The sequence below is a fragment of the Pocillopora verrucosa genome, chromosome 5, assembly GCF_036669915.1.
Source record: "Pocillopora verrucosa isolate sample1 chromosome 5, ASM3666991v2, whole genome shotgun sequence".
Taxonomy (NCBI): Eukaryota; Metazoa; Cnidaria; class Anthozoa; order Scleractinia; family Pocilloporidae; genus Pocillopora; species Pocillopora verrucosa.
In genome coordinates this window covers 3,806,040-3,825,668 of record NC_089316.1, presented here as the reverse complement: position 1 = coordinate 3,825,668, position 19,629 = coordinate 3,806,040, and the positions used below count along the sequence as shown (strand labels likewise).

The 19,629-nt window shown below is 38.1% G+C and overlaps 3 protein-coding genes across 3 annotated transcripts; 1 reads left to right on the top strand and 2 right to left on the bottom strand.

Moving 5' to 3' along the window:
- Positions 1–464: 464 nt before the first annotated feature.
- On the bottom strand, positions 465–8,907 carry LOC131770434 (dihydrolipoyllysine-residue acetyltransferase component of pyruvate dehydrogenase complex, mitochondrial). The gene is made up of 12 exons (XM_059086145.2): positions 8,737–8,907; positions 8,367–8,440; positions 7,288–7,595; positions 6,289–6,471; positions 5,784–5,886; positions 4,763–4,803; positions 4,590–4,675; positions 3,930–4,067; positions 3,693–3,774; positions 2,688–2,843; positions 1,975–2,039; positions 465–1,289 (listed from the first exon to the last, which is right to left on the bottom strand). The coding sequence occupies exons 1-12, from the start codon at positions 8,859–8,861 to the stop codon at positions 1,160–1,162; spliced, it is 1,491 nt and encodes a 496-aa protein (XP_058942128.2). The 5' UTR covers positions 8,862–8,907; the 3' UTR covers positions 465–1,159.
- A 111-nt stretch (positions 8,908–9,018) lies between these two features.
- Positions 9,019–16,063, top strand: LOC131770497 (uncharacterized protein C8orf34 homolog). The gene is made up of 18 exons (XM_059086211.2): positions 9,019–9,167; positions 9,879–9,971; positions 10,577–10,676; positions 10,843–11,028; positions 11,512–11,649; positions 11,864–11,892; positions 12,518–12,675; positions 12,801–12,955; positions 13,041–13,108; positions 13,298–13,362; positions 14,137–14,174; positions 14,258–14,284; positions 14,575–14,615; positions 14,736–14,784; positions 15,074–15,155; positions 15,327–15,459; positions 15,573–15,681; positions 15,924–16,063. The coding sequence occupies exons 1-18, from the start codon at positions 9,108–9,110 to the stop codon at positions 15,986–15,988; spliced, it is 1,596 nt and encodes a 531-aa protein (XP_058942194.2). The 5' UTR covers positions 9,019–9,107; the 3' UTR covers positions 15,989–16,063.
- Positions 16,064–16,444: 381 nt separating this feature from the next.
- Positions 16,445–19,581, bottom strand: LOC131770498 (lipid droplet-associated hydrolase-like). Its single transcript, XM_059086212.2, has 2 exons — positions 19,324–19,581; positions 16,445–17,601 (listed from the first exon to the last, which is right to left on the bottom strand). Exons 1-2 carry the CDS (start codon positions 19,526–19,528, stop codon positions 16,838–16,840), a joined length of 969 nt encoding a protein of 322 aa, XP_058942195.1. The 5' UTR covers positions 19,529–19,581; the 3' UTR covers positions 16,445–16,837.
- Positions 19,582–19,629: the final 48 nt, after the last annotated feature.

Below are 19,629 nucleotides of genomic sequence, written 5' to 3'. Positions count from 1 at the left end.
GTTTCATGGAAGAAGATAAAGGTGTGCCATTTCTATAAGCAGAACACACAGGTTTCACCCCTTTGGCTATCCTCTCTTTTCTCGTTGCATGTACATCTGAAGTGCCAAATTGTCTGGCAATTACTCAGGCATGTACGTATACTCTGTGAAAGGGGTTTGAAGCGCAAACAACTGGTAACGAGCGCGTGGCGCGAAGGATCATAGCAAGGAGTTGATTTGACCCTTTTCTCCTTTGCGCGTCATTAGTTTACTTGGGCAGGAGGCGTTGTGTTGTTTGGTGACGTCGTCGCACGTGAACATAGCGTGAAACTATTTGTAGGTCGAGCATGCGCTAGTTAGTTATCAGAAGAGAAGCACTCTGGGTAAAAGAGAGAACATACACCTTATTTACTAACACGTTAAAGATTCCCCCCACCTCTGCAAGCAGAGCCAAATGTATAAACGATAACGAGAAGATAAAAATGTTGAAAAATGTTAAATGAACAGTTTATTGACACAATTAGAAGGATAATAATTTTTCTTATTTTTTTGAAATATAGATCGTGCGAAATAAAAAGAACAAACAAACAAACTAACCAAACACCTGGGTGTGACCCAATTTTCCAATTCGTTCGACTGCAATAAAAATCAACTTGCGGTCGTAAAGTTAAGAGGTAGAGTTCCCCTCTTCACAGCTATCAGAAATTACATGAGAGAGAAGATCACTAAATTTTATCTTTGCCAATTATTTAAGAATTACTTCCTTAACAATATGCTAAGAAATAAATAGCATGCATTACCCACAAGGGAAGAAACCCAATCGAAGTTATCAAGAAACGAATTGTTGAGAAATAGTGTCAATCGCATGCATCATTCGCAGCCGTTGTTTGGTTTCGCCATGCAAACCCCTTCTCAGAAAGAACGAATATTGAAAATCTAAGTTAAGTTTTCCGCCAGCACACACTGACCACTCAAATTATATCCATATAATACCAAGTAACCAACTTATAGTCACTGCAAACCGTTTCAAAACCGTCTCGACTCCTTCAATGTCAATCGGTCATAAGAATTATAATTCAGAATCTCTTGGAATAAGGTATTTTTACTGTGTTTCAGAAGTAAATTCGCCAGGCCTGGCTTCCCCGTGAGTGCTGTTCCATGATTTAAATTGGCTTTTCCGTCACAACAACATTGTAAGAGGTTTCTCTAAATAGCTTTTAAAAGCTGACAGCCATTGCGCTCCAACAGCGCCGTCAACAACTCGGTGATCGCAGCTCAAAGTGACAGACATCATTGTTCCAGTTGTGTAGCTGTTTTTAAAAGTGAAAGTAAAAAGAAAAAGAATTTAAGTGACTTAGCGTAGAATTCAAGGGCCAGGACTTGAGCTTTCGCTATTTGTCTTTCAGCGGTTAACCCTTTAATCCCTAAGAGTTACTACCATCTAATTTCTTCTGACGACATCATCCTTGAATCAAATATTGAGGTCACGAGAAAAACGGAAATGATCACCAGTTAAAGAAACTCTTGATTGTTAAACAAATTCTCCTTATGGCACCTTTGGAAATGTATAGAGAACAGTATGGAGAATATGCATAACGTAAAGGGTTAATGCTGTAAAATCAAATGAAAATGTCCGATTTTCTTCATCATGAACAAAATGTTGTGATCGTTTGCGAGATGCGTTACACGATGACAACAAAATTAAATCTCTGGTGAATATTTGTTGTTCGCTTTCACGGTATAATTCTATCATATAAAATGCTCGCTGTTTGCCTGAATACTTCAGTAAACTGATCAAAGTTTTAGATCTTCCAACCAGACGGCGAATAATTCTCGGAAGGAAGACTGAGATAAGTAAGGAAAAGAAGACGGGGGGCAGAATTTCGAGAAAAATTTGCTACTGCGAGCAACCGCTTTCTCAGAATTAGGTAACGAATTACGCATCGATAACATAACAACAACAAAAACAACAACAACTGCCACAACATAATTTACCCCTTTTCGCTATTTTCGTCCACAACGACCTGTTTTTCTGCCTTTCCAACAGCTAAAATGCAGGCCTGAGAAAATACAGAAAGTAAATGTTAAGAATCAGTGTGAGGGATAAAGTTAATATCACCTTCAACCCCATCACTACAAGTTTAGGATATTCTGCTCATGCGTAGATGTGTCAGCGCTCGTCCATGAAAAATGGCTGATCACGTCTTCAAACTGTAAGAGCCTAATTTCCCAAAAATAATCAAGAAAAACAAATTTAAAAATCGAAGAATACGACAACTACTGAACTTTTTTTATCGTAAATTATTGCACATTGTCAGATTGGACTACCTGCCAAATCACGATGTTTTGTTCAAACTCGTCAAATACAGCAATTGTGTCCAAAGTAATCCGCGATAATCTGGGATTGCATGGGTCTTTCTTTACCTCGCTCGGCGATTGTTCCAGAAAATTCGCGCCACTCTCTAAACCGATCAGATGCAAAACCCAAACCAATCATGACTTGGTCAACCGCGTTTTCCCGCGCTTTAGACAGTTGAATTGTTTATCTTTCGTATTCTCATTGGCTCTTAAAGGTATTTTCCCTTTCTTTTGATTGGCCGTTTTAATTAATTTGGATTTGGTTTCACAACACTCAATCGAAAGGAGCTTCGTGCTTGCAGACAATTCGAATTGAGATAGCAGCACCAATACGAAATAAAATCACTTACCTGAGGGGGGTTGATAATGGCGGAAAAGTTCTTAACACCGTACATCCCAAGATTAGACACTGTAATTGTGCCTCCCTGGAACTCATGAGGTTGAAGTTTGTTATCTCTGGCTTTGTGGGCTAAAGTAGTTACATCAGCGTTTATCTCTTGTAAGCCCTGAAGAAAATTCATCACGGACTATTAAGTCTCTGGAAAGAGGACTATTACAGTCTTCACGGCTTTATTACTCATCAGAATTATTCAAGGATGTTAGAAAAGCAAACCACTTTGCTTTTAAACAAAAAGTATGTCAGTATACAATGTTAACACGGAAAGCAGCCAGACCTCTGCTAATCTCAATTTCAGCACGAAGCTACACTTTCTAGATGGAATACCACTGGCCTACACAGAGAATCGACGACTGAAATATGCCTTCGTTCAAAAGCTACTTCGCAGATACCCATTTATACTCCTGAGTGGAGGGAGACTCTGCAAGAGAAAGGTACCTTTCTCCGAAACAATACACAATTAAGCTATAGCCGTTACGTTACTGCCTTTCCCACAGCTATTCTACTTAAACAGTCCGTAAATAAGCCCATTCTACAACGTCTGCCTTTTAAGAAGGTCAGGAATGGGTTACTGAATATCCCCTCTATTTCTGTATTAAATGTACTTTTCTTTATTTCCCCAAGCTTTCCCATTCACTTTCTCCTTTCTCTGATTTTGGCCTTGTTTTTCTTTTCCTTTCTCAACACACTTCCTTTCCAACAGTAATTGTTTCGCCATTTTTCTCTCTAGTCGTTTACTGCGATGATGCCTTGCCGTTCCTTCCACTTGAGATATTTAGACCCTCTCTGAGTTCAGTTTCCGCATCACGCAACTTACTTTTAGGAACAGTTAGCATTGCTTGACCTCGTCAAACAACAGCTGCAAAGGAGACTATAACGGGTTTTTTGCACAGTGAAAAACATAACAATGCGTGACAAAGGTCAGACAAATGACTACTTTAAAAAGCTTTCTACCCACCTTTTTATCCGCATTGAAAACTATGGGTGTGATCAATCCAAATTCTGTACTCACAGCAACACTAACGTCAACATTATGGTGTCTGAAATTAGATTTTACATAAAGGTTATCATTTTAAATCCAAACCGAACATCCCCCCTTCTCCCTCTCTCCCTTCCCGCCCCTCCTTCCCACCCCACCCTCTTGATAAAGGGAGAGAAATAATTAGCTGTAAATTTATAACACTGCTAAACTTACTGTCTGATGAAATCCGTCATCCACGACGAGTTTGCTTCTGGAACCTTTTTAGAGGCCAAAGCACAGGCCTTTAGGACGAAGTCGTTGACTGAGAGTTTGTATTCTTCATTAGAATCTGCATTCAGTTGCTTTCTTACTCTGAAAGACAAAATAAAAATCACTTCATAAACAGGGTTTTCAGGAAGAAATGTAGCCACAGAAGAGTAGTATAAAGTAACAACAGAACATTCTCCAAATCTGACTTAAAATAAATCAGGCCTGTGAAATACACGTAAAGAATTCTACGTAGAAGCTGCAGCATGATTCTCACGTCTCTGCTGCTTAAAAAAGCAACTTGCAGCTTATTCCTCTTGCTCATACCAGTGACGAAACTGGAATTTCTCCTTTCAACATCAGTACAATTTCCAGCAGTGAGAGATGAGAAGGAAGAAACATATCATCAAAGCTATATTGTTTCACTTAACACCACATTTGCAGAGCTAACACTATAAGAGACGTATGCCAGAAAATGTGGAGAATTGTTAATTAGGTCTAGGAAATGAAAGGATGATGCACTCATTTGCCATTTCACCCAGAATAACGGCAGAGATTTGAATGAGGATAAAATCAATCTTTGCATCTTTTCCATTGACTAATTATCTATTAAGTCATTACACTCACTCGAGCAAATCGTCCAATCTGATATCCACTGACAGGTAATAATGTGGAATTGTCTGCTTTGATTCAAGAAGTCTTCTAGCAATAACCTGTGGAAACATGTATTAAACTAAAATTAAGAACCTGGTATTGCAGTTTGACCTTCAAAGGAGAATCTTTGATTCCATTACACGTACCTTTCTAACATTTGATAGAGGAATATCAGTAAACTCTGCACCTAAAATACACAGAGAACACAAAACCAAACAATGAATAAATATGCCATTCACCCAGTGATTACAATGCTTGTAGGGTTAAAATTATAGCCCAGGCCTCATATGTTTGGAAGCAAGCTAATAACACTAAGTGTAAGACACAAAAGAATCAAAGTCTTCTATGTTAACTTCTGTCAGTAGGAGTACAAACAAGTCTGTTTCATACTAATCTGTTTCTAGAATCAATTGGAATATAATCTAACCATTTTGGTACCAACCTTGAGGAAAAGGAAAATAAAATAATTCCAAGCAGGAAATCTTATATTTTCCTTTTAAATTCAGTGAGTTAGTTTGATTGAACCAAAAACAGATAGAAGTAGGACAAAGCAAAAAATCTGATCCCCTCTTAAACCCTAAGGGTTTTTATAAAATAATTCAAATAGTATGTGCACTCTGATTGGCCATAAAACCATTTACACGAGTGTATGTAAACATGGTTTTCGTTCCTCTTTCATTAGTTATTTTATAAAAGAAATGTAAAATGGTTTCCGTGTTTACGTAGCCTGATGTAAACACTTGGGAGGTTGGGAGAACATGAGATAAGCTGGAAACCACTCCGCTTTGCATCGTGGTTTCCTACGCTTATCTCGTGTTCTCCCAACCTCCTGTGTGTTTACATTAGGCTATGTAAACACGGAAACCATTTTACATTTCTTCAATATTACAGAGCTTCTGATTCCACAATTGTTTGAAGGTGTGAGGTGTGAATTCTTGTGGGGGGGGGGGGGGAGAACTCAGATACTTTTCTTTGTGTCCCACTAATGACAAAATAGATAACTTTTTCTTCATTGGACTGGCATTTGCAAGAGGTCAAAATCTACCACCTTCCTTGACTGACTAAAACACAAAATTGACCCAGTCAACTTTGGTACAGGCTGTTTTTATCTTTAGCCAGTAGACAACAGCCATCTTGGGTATCACTGTAATTCCATCTTACACTTACCTGGTACATGAACTGGTGCAGGTGCAGTTGCTGAAACAACAGGAGTTGCACCGGTCACATCTTGTGCTATCACCCGTCCACCAGGACCACTCCCCTGAAGAGACTGAACATTGGACAAGAATCATCAGCAAAAAGTACACTTAAACAAAATTTGTAATTTAGTCTGCAAATCTGTGCCACCTTCTCAACCCCCAATAATATGATGCAGTTTTAGCTGGGGAATATTCAGCCATGTGATGCCTTTAGACCAACTGCACTTCAGCAAAAATATTTAATGGATCAAAATGGAAGATACTATATGCCCTTTCTTCCATTTTAGCCACACAAATGTTTAACAGGTATTCATAGTAAGTTCTAATTAGCTCCTCTTAATTTTCACTTTTTTCAGATTGGTTGTCATGAAAAATTTGACTTCAGTTTTGTGACATTAAATACTCAGTCATTCATCACTCATAAATGTCTATTCAACATAAAATATGTCCACTGATCTCACAGTATTACTTACACTTAATTCTATGCCTTTCTCCTGAGCCATCTTTCTTGCCAGAGGACTGGCAAATACTCTACCACCTGGTGCAGCCACTGGGGGAGAGGGAGGGGCAAGAGTCACAGGCTGAGGAGGGGGTGGGGGAGATGGTGCTGGGGGTGGGGGAGGAGCAGCAGCAGCTGCTGGTTCTGCAGGCTTCTCCTACAAGAAAAAAAAAGTAGGTAAACATAAATCCAAATGAAATAAACTTCCTTGGAGTTTATTTATAGATGAAATGCTGGTTAAGGTTATCCCTTAGCATTTTGTCAGGTTTTCCTGACAGTTTTGTTTGACTCCTTTTTTGCCCAGGTTAGAGAGATCTACTGTGAGGGTTAATTAACTTACTTCAAGTTAAGAACACAACACAATCTCCTGGCCATGGTGGAAACTTAAATGTCTAAACTGCTAGGAATAGGGTTCATATGAACTTCTTAATACTTATGAACTTCATAATAGACCTTGCTTGCCATAGAGTCTCTGTGGCTCAGTGGTAGAATATCGGAGTGTGGAATCCGAAGGTCAGAGGTTTGTTTCCTCATAAGGACTCAGAATTTTTTCTTTGTCCCACACTCGTGACAAGACGAAAAACATCTTTCTCTAAACTCATTCAGTGTTTTACTTAAAAGGAAGGGAAATCTGCAGTGCTTGTGAGACCCTTACAGAGCTGTATAGGGTTTCTACGACTGGAAAAATTTGATTTCAATTTTTTGATTTCATCCTTTCAATCACTTTTAATACTTTTAGCCATCCTTGTTTCTTCTTGATGTAAGATTGATTCTTTTATTTTCCTATTTCACATGTACCTCTAGCACAACACTTTGTAGTCTACAGTCAGTTGAAGGCAGTTTTGAATGTCAAAGGAAAAGACTCTATGGCAGGGGACTGGAAGGAGGGGAAGGAAGGAAGCAAAGTGGAAATGGGAGGGAAAATGAAGGGAGAAATATAGAGGGGTATCATGCAAAGGCTACATTCACTTACTGCAGATGGTGCAGCTGTCTCTTCAGGCACAAAAGACTCAAATGCTGCAACATCTTCTTTCTTTTCAACAATAATACACAAAAGTTTACCAATAGGAACATCTTTGGAACCAGCAGGAATTAAAATCTTGGCAAGGAAGCCTTCCTCGGGGGTTTCAAATTCCATTGTGGCCTTGTCTGTTTCAATCTGTGCTAGCAGATCTCCTTCACTAAGTTCATCACCTTCCTGCTTGTCCCAGCTCACAATGGTTCCCATTTCCATTGTTGGTGACAAAGCTGGTAGTTTTACTTTTGTGTGAGGGGGTAGACCTACAGAAGAAAGAGGGAGAAGGGTGTAAAACTGGAATCATAAGCATAGGATGTGGGACAGAAGTGCAGAAATACAAATGTCTGTTACGCATAGTCATAAACCTGGACTGTTTATGAGGGTCACTGAGATTTTTATCATAATTATTTTTTGTATATGAAGCTGAGGATTTTTGGGGATATGGAAGGTTTACCTTAGGAATCATCTTTCAGAATCAAGAGTTGGAAGGTTAAGCCAAAAAAAGATGTTTTTCTCAACATCTCCATCTCATCAAATTGGGATCAAGGGGGGTTCATTTTGGGAATCTTCTTTTACAATCAAGATTAGGAAAGTTTTTAGAAAACATTCCAAGATGTGTTTTTTCTCTACTTCTTATCATCACTAAAATTAGGATCAAGGGGAGTTCACATATCAAACAAAGTTATCACAAGAACCAGTTTCCAATAACAGCCCTCCACTTATGATCTGATACAAGACCAACAGATGTTACATAATAGGTAGGCATGGGTAACGTAAACACTTAAGGAACAATCAGACTCTAACAGACTCAAGAACTTTCAACTGCCGGCCAAAGTAAGAGTTTAACTGAATCCCCTCTCCTTGAGGCTGTTTCAGTTCTTTGAGAGAGGGGAAGGAAGTTGTTGAGTGTATGATCAAAACGAAATTGGGACTAGAACACATTCCCTTCCGTTTGTTTATTGCACCAGTAATAAAATGCAAATTTGATGAAGTGCGTGAATTTTATCAGGTAATTAATCTTTGCGAAAGCTTACCCTCTGAGCTGAACCAGCGAAAGCCACATTTTGGTAGACTAGTGGAGAGCACGTGTCTGAAGCGTGGCACATCTCTGAAAATAAAATTGTAATATGAACTGTCTGAAACAGATGTAATGACCGATCCGGTGATCTCCGAAGAATATCGGCGGCTTGAAATCTTACTCTTAAATTGTGATATAGGTTAGATCAGACATTCTTTTCTTCTCCTTCTTTTTTCATTGCCCAAATGCTAGGGCAATAAAATCTCGGTAGCTAAATTCCATCACATTGAAGCAATAGAGATCATGTAATCAAAAACAAAGTACCATTTTACATTCTGTCCGTAGTGGGTCGAAATTGCTATACAATAGATCAAGACATTTCTCACCTCGTGGACCAAACTAACACTGTTCTTCGCTGTACCTGTGAATGTAACTCACAAAGAGTTGATCGCAAAGCCACAGAACGCCCTCTGCGACCAAATATTCGAACAGCTCGCCTTGCACAAAACATCCCAAGTTCCTATCGCTCGGGGAGTCACCCCACTCTTGCAGATTCTTCGAAGAAACTAGTCCATCATGTAATGGACATGAATAGTCCAAAAGACACCCACAACCTTTAGGGGCCATCGAAGAGTATGCGCAAAGACCCCTGGGAAGCGTTTCCTGGGAAATCGAAATGGCGGTAAACAACATTGATAACACATAGTTATTACGACAAATATTTGTGGTTAATGTGTTTGAGAAAGTGAACTTAAATATGGCTGCGCAGCAAGTACAGGAGTACTTAGAAAGACACCGCATAGGAGCTTTATTTGAGGTAACGATGTACATTTTTACGCGCTTTATTCCGACCCCAACTTTTGATCAAAACTTCGAATTGAATAAATGAAAAACTGACCACAAGTGCTTACACACCTTCTAAGGGTTTGAAGAAAATAAACTAATTAGACTCCCAGTTTGTGATTTCTTCTAGTTACCGCTTGTACTTAAAATCGAGCATGTCTAGGGAAACATTCAGTCTCAACATTATTCCTTATCATAATAAAAAAGCACATCGTGCATTATTTAGCTTATGCTAACTGTAGAATACAGAGGTGAGAAATAGGAATGGTGTCTTGATATGTTTTTTTTCAGGTTTTTCCAAAAGAAATCGTTATTTATTATTCTTGATTTCTTTTCCGTCTTCTTGGCTAGCTTCGCATCAAAACGTACATAATTTCGCAAATTTACGTTACATCAGCTCAGCATATATTGTTCTCAAATAATTTTGGCGGAGCAGGGCGTTGAGGTCCATTTTTAAATTCAAAAGAGAGGGGGATCTGCTTGATGTGGGTGAAAAGAACGAGGCAGATTTATATTTAGAATTTGTTAAGGGGTTTCCCTCAATCCCAAGCTCAACTTTTTTCTTAGTCACCAATTTTTTTTTTTACTTTAAATTGTGTGACATGAAACAGATGCCATAGGGTCAAAGTTTTCAACATATATATTGTAATGTTGTTTGAAAATTTTTTTACAACTTTTATTTTAGGATCTTATGGCAAAAGTGATCAAGGATACACCTGATGATCCAGTTGGTTATCTGATTAAAGTTTTGAAAAAGTTGTATTCTGAAGGGTCTAAGGTGATAGTCATCTCAGTTTGTTCCAAAAATTTACCACATGTACCCCTTAGTCATGATTCTTTAGGTGGGGACGATTTGCACTGATGTCTTGTTAGTCTTGGTCTAGATCCCACCATGGGACTTGCAATTAACTGCTTACAGATATTTTTTTATTCTCGTCTGCAATACCATCCAGGTGTGTCTTGCTGTAAGAAGAATTTTGCTCATCACTAACACTGGAATATGTCCATGGAAGTTGGGCAGATTGATTCCCAAACCTGTCAGACTGTGATTCGTTAATGGGATTATGAAAATATCTTGGGTATTCAAATAATAAACAGTTATTGAACTCTGAGGTGTGGCAAAAAATTCTTTTCTCATTCCCAGCCTTTGGTTTTATTGAGTAATTTATCTACTTTTCACAAAAAGTCAGAATATTTTGTCAAACCTCATTCAATAATAATATTGTTCATTTTAATGATAAAAATCTCCAGATCTCTCCAAATCTTCTCCAGAGACCTGGGAACACTGGACAAAAGCTAATATTTCTAAGTCATAGGAACACAGATTGTTTGTTAGCCCAGATACTTGTACATGTAAGTAATGAAATGTATCTTTGTAAACAGGGGCATGGATCATCACTACCCCCTTCAGGATCAAAGGTATCTTTTGCAAGATCTATGGGTGTCTCAGGATCACCAGCTGCACGGCATTCACTTGATGATGGTAAGCCAATTAATAATACTATACTACAGGTCGGTAACCCTGCACATAATATACAGCTCTTCCTCTTTCTGTTAATTTTTAAATTTTCCCTTGAAATTTATGAAATGTGTTCAAACAGTATGAGGTTATTTGATAGGTCAAAAAAGGCACCTTCATTTACTCATAGATCAAAACCTGTTGGCCAAGTCTTGGGCTGGTCCAGACTCCCGCACAGATGGAACACAACCACGTCCAAGCAGTGCATCTAAAACAATGGGCAGAGATTATCCACGGCCTTGGCGGAGTGGTAGTAAGCCAATGAAGAGTGTAGGAGCAGGGGACAGAGACAACATGCGACCACCTGCTCGAACAGGTATGTACACTGAAACAAGGAAACAGTAGCTAACAGACAGCATTATGTTATGTACACTGCTTCAATACAAGCATTACACAATTTCAAACTGACCTGAGTTCATGAGACCTCTTGATGCTAAAAGATTTTGTTTCAGGAAGAAAGATTTTTAACTGAAAGTTTCTTTTTCACAGGCAGGGAATTGTTGCTGCCATTTGTAACTTAAACCTGTCCCACAGATAATCTTTTTTTTATTCTAAAAGTTGTCAAAATAGTTGAATTATACAGATCACTGTTTAATTCAACTATTGCTTGCTCTCCAGTCACAAGTAAAAGACTCATAAATAGCTGCTTACACTAGTTATTCGAACTAAGCGGAACTTTATGAGATCAATATGAGTGAGATCAATCTTGAATTCTTGTATTATTTTTGTTGCAAAGAAAGATGAATTTAATTTTTCATTCTCTCTATCTGTCGTCTTATTTATTTATTTTTAAATTTAGGACAAACCCAAAGTGATGGTGAGAGACCACCATGGAATCACAGGACTGCTGTACCATCGCAGGACTTTGATGAGTGGTTTAACATACAGCACAGGCAACCCAGGACTGTTGATCAAGATGTCAGGGCATATAAAGGAAGTAGGTGACATGCAGCTTAATGCAAAGTTAGATACTTTTTAAACTCAGTTGCAGTGAAAGTGTGTAGGCCTGCTTGTTTTCTCAAATCTTGTACTGACTACAACAATTAAAACAAAGGTTCTTGGTAAAATGTTACAGATATGCATTTTATTTGACAACGGCAATTGTCACAAGGCATTTTCATTTATTTGAATGTAAATCTCTTTCTTTATAGCTTCATCATGGGGAAGAAATGGGGAAATGGTATGTGCTAGATGTAAAATTATTCAATTTTACTGACTACATTAGTTTTAGTGTTGATTTAAGTAGTCTACAGTCCTGATTAGACAATTGCACCACTTTGTGTCTGTTACTCAAAAGATGACTTGCCAGGTCCTATACTTGTACTTTGAATTCTCTTTTATTAAATGCCCTGGCCTTGAGATGTCCAGGGTTAGTCAAGATTGTATAATTTAGTGTTAATTTTGTTATTCAACATTTTCTACAAGGCCTTGATTGAGTGTAAGGTACTTTTAATGAGAAGTGTAAGTAATTCTCACATTACTTTCATTTAGTCTGCCCCTCAACTTCCTAACTTCAATAAGCATGTTCTCCATATGCCCTCAATTCATTTCTCATGACATTGACAGGGAGAATCTGTTTGACAATCAAGAGCATCTAAGGTTGGCAATCCTTACCTTGATCTCAATGTTTGAGTCAGCGGTGACACTTTGTGTGGAAATAAGTCACTTGGCATTAAGCAATAGAGGAGGACTGAGATGTTTCCTTTTCAAAGTATTGTTGATTGAGTGTAATTTAATAGAGAACAAATTACCTGGTTTTTGTATGCAGGGTGTTTGAAACCTTTTCATTTCCTTTGAATTCACAGGCAGTGCCAGCAGAAAGGAGAGTAATTTACAACCGCCGGACTGCTTCATCAGGTCCAGCAAATTATGTTGATGATAATCTGGAAGATGAGCTCAATATGGGGAAGGATATAAAAACCAGAGAAGAAGAAAATGATTCATCATCTGTGGCGTCATATGGGTGAGAATGAAAATTTTCAATAAATTACTTGTGCTTGTAATGGCTTTTTATGATGAACAGTGCCATGCAACTGCACAGTACAAGTGTATTTTGACTACTGAGCACATTTTATGATATTTTTACAGGTCTTCTAGGTCACGGAAAACAAAAGCAAGACATGCAGCTGAAGAACATCGCCGGCAGCTTCAAGCTCTTCTCGTGAACAAGAGTCACCAGGGTGGAGATGTTAATGGCATAAATGATGGTGAAGACCACCATGATGATGGCACAGAATTATTAGGTAGTTTAAAATAATGATGACATGATCAAATTGGGAAATTATTATGCATTGAAGATGTTCATTGTTGAATATTTTTTGTCTGAAGAAAATGTGGATGATCTGGAGTCTGAAGGGGTGTCAAACATGGGCAGTAAGGGATCAAGACTATCCAAGGTAAAATTTAAGATGTAGTGGCCTAAATCCCTGTAAAATATATTTATCTAATTGAAAAACAAATTTTGTTATGGGCTAAGAGAGCTTTTTAACCAGAAGCAGCAGTCATTCAGGTTACTAGGCTGAAATAAAGAGCCTGACAATTTGGTTTGTTTCTTGAAGCATCTTGACATTTTTTTTTACTGGCAGTCCATTAGACAAGGAAATGGAACATCAGAGTCTATACGTGTTAGCATATGTGCCAGATGCGCCAAGTAAGTTCATCGTTAATGAAAATTTGTTTAGACTATTTTTTACAGTTATGCTGGTATGCAGTGCAAACTGGGTGTGGAATTGGCCATGCTTGTGGCCATGCTTTGCACCTTGCAGTTTTTGGTTTGGTGCTTATTAGTCCAAACAGTTCTTTAACATGCTCTTTTGCATGTTGGTGAGATTAGTTCCTGTTTGTAGACCTCTTGCACACTGGCAAGATTAGTTCCTGTTTTTGTAGACCCTTTTTGTATGTTGGCAAGGGCAATGCCTTTGGTTGCATGTTGTGAATCCTGTGAAATTAAATCAGCTGATGGTAGCTATAATGCTCATTGTTTCCAGTGGTTGCAAACTCTAGGCAAACTTTGTTTATAAATATGGCAAGAAATTAGCTGACAAGTTTGCACTAACTTGGCCCTAGCCCTTTTGGCCATATTGTTCTATCCTTGTAGTTGAAGAGCTGAACTTAGAATCAACAAGTATGGTTCAACTCATGTGATCTTCACTCTGGTTCTGGTTGTCCAAAGGTTGGACAACACTATCCACAGGATAAATCTCCATCCAGTGAATAATGCAGCACATTTTTTTGACACTTATCTGCTGGTCAGTGATTTATCTGTTGGATAGAATTTCCACATTTTGAACAGCAAGGCACAGGTGTGCAACTGAATTACAAAGGCCAAGTTAGTTATGATAATCACACAATAATTTACCTAAGCTACGTGTATCAATAGCCTCTAGAGAATTTGCTGAAAATAGGATATCTATTTTTGATACAGGGTTATTACTGGTCAAGCAAGTGATAAAAAGTCAGAAGGTGTGTTTGTAGATTGTGCATATATGTATCCTTTTTGTCCTAAGAAATTATTTTTGAGCAATATGTGTATTTTTACATTTCAGTTGGAAGTATTTATTCAGGAAGTGAAGGTAAACAGCTTTGGCTCTAAATTCTCTTTTCATGTGAGATGTGTTGTTTTTTGAAGGATTATTGTTATTGATCTTGATGTTAGAATATCATTGGTTAACAGCCAAGAGCTTCTGTAGTTGGTGATCATTCCTATTATTCTTGCAACCTTAATGTGTGATTCAAGGGTGATATTGTAAGGTGAAATTAGATGCTGGTCACTCTTAGAGGTAAACCAGTTAAAGGATGTTAAACAGGTGACTAAAATATGGTTGACCTTTCATATTTTTTTTCCCTCTGGTTTTCATCTCAGTTGATGACAACTTTGAAAGTGTTTCTCAAGTTGGAAGTACGGTAAGTTTTTTTATTGGGTATATCATCATTGTTGTTGTTGTCATTTTCATCACTATCATTATTGTTATCATTGATTACTTTCAAATTGAAGCCTTAAACCTATTACTTGTGTCTTTTTAGACTGGACAAAGAAGACCTCCTGTGTGGCCTTCAGGATTTGACTCAGAAAGTAAGACGACTCTTTCTTTACATAATTTGGGAAAAATGAAGATTATCCTTTGCAATTTTTAAAAGAAATTGCATAGTCATTTATTTAGAAAAGCCATCTTTTTTTTTTTGTTCCTCCCTTTCATCCTTTTTTACTTATCCAGGATTTTGTGGGTTTTTCTCCTGTTGAGAGTAATTTGGGCTCCAAAGGAAACCACTTCAAACTTAGCAAATGACTTAGTACATTTTACAACAGTTGTACGATAGGCATAACTTAACATTCCTTTCTTCGTCTGTCTTGCTTTGTGAAGGTGACTCGAGCCCACGGAAAGGTCAGCAGCACATGTGGCAAAGTCCAGGTAGATCTCCAGTAAAGGGAAAACACATGTTTCGGTGAGTAGACTGATAAAACTCTGGCCGGTTTTACTTTCTCCTTCTCAACACCTCAGCTTTAACCTTATCTTGGCCTGTAGGTGAAATCTTAAGTTTATGATAAAGAAGAATAGTCGTGTAATTCTTTTCGGAGTGTCCAGCGTGTATTTTCACTGATGTGTTCTTTTTCAGGGGTGGTTCTTTTACCAATGAACGACCGGACAGTTCCCGGCCCCCTTCGGCTTCTTCAAGTCGTAGTGACCTGGTGTATTCGGGAAGACAACAAAAGTCTTGGAACTTTGACGGATATTCCTCTGATAATGACGTAATGCAGCATTTTTCAAGCGTTTTTTTTTCTCTTTTTTTTCCCATGATTTGAGCAGTCTTTTTAACATGATTACTCACAATTTCATTCCCTGTTTTTCTCTTCAAATTTAGACCGAAGTCAATTTTGGCCGAGTTGGGTCCCCTCAATTACAAGGAAGTCGTCCATGGAACCGCACCCCACTGGAAAGCGGAAGTGAAACGGACTGGGACGCAAGACAAAGTAAGAAAGCATTGCTTGACTTCAGACAACGATAATGTTACGTTGCGTGACCTCCAAAACCACTGCACTGTGAACAACATGACACCAATATTGAGTGATTTAGAGCACAGCTCACGAATGAAAAGTCGCGTGACCTTTTTTCTTTTTCCTTGCGGTACCTCCAATTGCATCGCCAAAAGAACCTTTTCCAACAAAGAGTCATAACAAGAGATATGATGTCTTTTTGAAACATTTAATTGCAGGAAGACGAACCCCAGAACGGAGATTTGCTCGGTTTAACAGCGGGGATGAGTCAGACTCAACTTAACAAAAGGTCGCGAAATGACACATGGAGACTGTCGATTATCGCTACTGGAAAGGTTCACGATATTTACCGAATCAATTTTATCCGATAGGAATTTTTTATCATATCAATGTTTGCAATACTAACCAAGATACACGTATTTATTGTCTCTGTGGGTTTAGAAAAGTAAAATGTGCACTTTAGGAAGAGAATGATTTTTTTGCTGAAGGACTCACCCCTATTGTATGTTCCCCTTAAACTGGAATATTAAAGTTTATTTTATGTACATTTGATTATACTTGGCACACAAATACTATCAAAAGACAATAATACGTCTGCCTTTTCAAGCTAGTTTTATATAATAGACATGCATTTATCAAAATCGAACAAAAGCTTTTAAAATAAAGTTAGATTACCAGCATGGAGATAAATAAAATATTTACGTATAGAGTGCTTATCAAACAGTCCAGATACTGTTATGATCCTTGATTTCAACGAGATTTTCCCTTCATCCTCCGCCTAAGACTTAAGAACTTTTATAATGGTAACATTAGGTACAAAGAGAGATTATTGAAGTGTGCACAATGTTTCGTGCGCTATTTCTTACAGCAATTGATTTTTTTCTTTTAAGCCAGGGTACAAGTAACTAACTCGTACCTACAATTATTTGCATGCAGCGTTGCTTTTTAAACTTGATCATTGCAATCCTCCGAAGTACCCGAAGTCTCTCGGATTGTTTTTGACCAAGTAAATGCGGCGTCACTTCGCATCGACGCGGGTTCTCAAATGTTTCGCTCGAGAACCCTTTTTTCGTTGGCTGTTCACGCGTTTGAAAACTTATTTTGCGCAGGATCAATGGTGTAAGTAACATATTCAACAAATACTCTCAGCTTCTTCCAGATCTCTTAGATATTCTTCAATCCATTCCCACACCATTTTGGCCACTTTTTCCGACGTATCCAACACGAAAGCATGCCTGATGTCTTTATCCCGTGACAGTTTGATGTCACCATCCGGGAACCTTTCTTTCATAGCCTCATAATAATTCTGTGGAACCCAGGGATCGCCGAGCCCGTAGAAAAAAACTAGTTTGTCCAGATTGGCGCGTATGCAATCATTGTCTAATTCACGTATCGTAACGAGCTGGCGGCCAATCTCCAAAACGTTATCAACTGTACGATAATTCAGCATGGATTGCGCCGCTTCCATGATAGACTCTTTGTTTTCAACCTTGTTCAAGTACATCCACCAGTTAATGGACCACCTTTGAAGAAAGGAGGGTAAAAAAGACACCAAAACTGTTCCCATAAGGAAAGGCCAATGTAGATAGTGGCAGATAAATTTCCACATTTTCCCACTAGGTGCAGAATCCACTTGCTCAATTGTTGGAAATAGAAGGACGCATTTCAGGATTTTATCCTTGTTGTGATATCGCTTCAGCATTTCCAGAGCAATGTACGCCCCGATCGAATGGCCAATCAGAATGACTCTGCAGTGTGCAGGGATGTAGTAAGCCAAGAAGGCCAGTTTGTGCTCGATTTGGTCTGTGAGTGAGAAAGACGATGGCAAATCAGGCTGATCCCATTGTTTGCTTTTCCATCTGCATGGTCCGGTCGGTTCATCCACTGGCGCATGGCCTGAAAAGAAATGTATACACAATGGACTCGTGTTTACTCTCAACGCTTTTCGAACGAGTGTCGTAAAACCAAAACTAAAGTAATCACGTACAACGGCCAATCAAAAGAATGGAAAGAACCCCAAAGAGCCAATGAGAACTCGATGTTAAAACAAAGAAATTGTGTTAAAGCGCGGGAAAACGCTAGCAATCAAGTCGTGATCGGTATTAGCTTGGCATCTGATTGGTTACGAAAGTGGCACAAGTGTTCTGGACCAATCATAACATTGCAATTTCCTCATTTGGTGATTGGTGCACTGACTGCTTTATTTTTCATTAATTATTTTAAAGAGTTATAATCGTGCAGTTGAAGCAGCCGATCATATTAAGTCCACCCAGCTAAATTCACCAATAACAGAATTGATCAAAATAACCATAGCGACAACCACTTATCCAAGGAAAAACTGGAGAATTTCCAAAATGGAGGAATATTTTAACTTTAGACATTGTCTCCATAGGAGACATTTTTCTAGATGTATTTGTTTTTTCGAAAATTGTAATGGTAATTATTGATTGGTAGCAGGAATTCTTGTCGTTGAGTTCTGTGTTTACAATAATAATTCCTAGATCACCCATGAGTTCTACCGACGGATATCGACACGAAGATACTTATATGACAGTTTAATGTGTATATAAGAAATTCCTGTTTTGTCGGAATATGCATATACCTAAGCTTTCACAGTGTAATTAATATGAAATCTGTGTATACTTTGACATCATTTGATGAATTATCAAGCAATTCCGTCTGTTTCGAAGGACAATTCCATCTTTAAATTTACACTCTTCCGAACTAATTTTTTTGATACCGTCATCCAGTTTTTTGCGGTGATAAAAAAAGTCGAATATCATCCCCACCATTTTCAGTGTCATCATACAACGATGAAATGGACATAAATTGTCGTCGAACGAGAAATCTTAAATCTTTCATTCGTTTTTGCGCCTCCACCAATTAAGAAATAACGAAATAAATCATAAACTGGTTCTAAATTTGAATCTTTCACTCACAATAGCAGCCTTTATATTCAAGATATTATCCAGGCTCAAAATATACAACGAGAAACAAAACTGTAGAGATAATTCTGTTATTTACCTATAATACAACATTGATGAGGTTGTCGTTTTCATGGCACTTATATCAGTTAAAATCAATTCGTGTAATTGCAAGTGACATCTGACGCAAAATATAAAACAAATCCATTAAACTTCTTAACGATATATCGTGCGCTCTCAGAAAGTTTTCACGTTTCTATCACATATTTTTAAAGACGCATATCAATTTTTCAGTTTTTTGTGAAGTAAATAAGGAAAGTTTCATTTAGGAGGTGGCGACGGGAGCTGTTCGCGTGTTGTGGCTTTTTATTTTTAAATGGATTTTTCCCTCAGATTTGAGTTTACAGCAGATGGCCGTATTTGACTCACATATAAGTGTATATCGACGGTTACAGAGTGGACTACGCCGTCGCAGAAAGTGGATTGAAGTGAAATCTAAAAAGATTTTGCCAAGGAGGAACAGCTTTATCATTTTTGGTTGATGATTCGAAGGTTATAGAATAATTTGAGAAAAACTATTATAAACAAAACCATTGAGATCGATCAAAACATTCTCGCTTATTCGATTTGCCCAAGGCCTTTCAAGCATCATTTTCGTTGTAGCATTGTTTGTAAATTGTTGTTTGACTCCTACCTGCATGCGAAACACCGTAAACGGAATATTTTCCTTTTCCCGCTTGAAATATTGTTGAGATAAAAATATCGTAAAAACCAATACCACCTGGGTTACCAGGGATCACAACGATGCAAATATTTTCTTCTGTAGACATCGCACTGGATATTCTCGTCGCCACTCCATTGATGAGAGCAATTTCATGCTTCACAGGATTGTTATTCATCTTTCCCCCAGCGAAATGTAATTCTTTTCCTTGCAGACAATTCCGTTTTGATGTTGACAAGTATGACAACTTTGGCACACGCATGCGCTAACCACACGAGC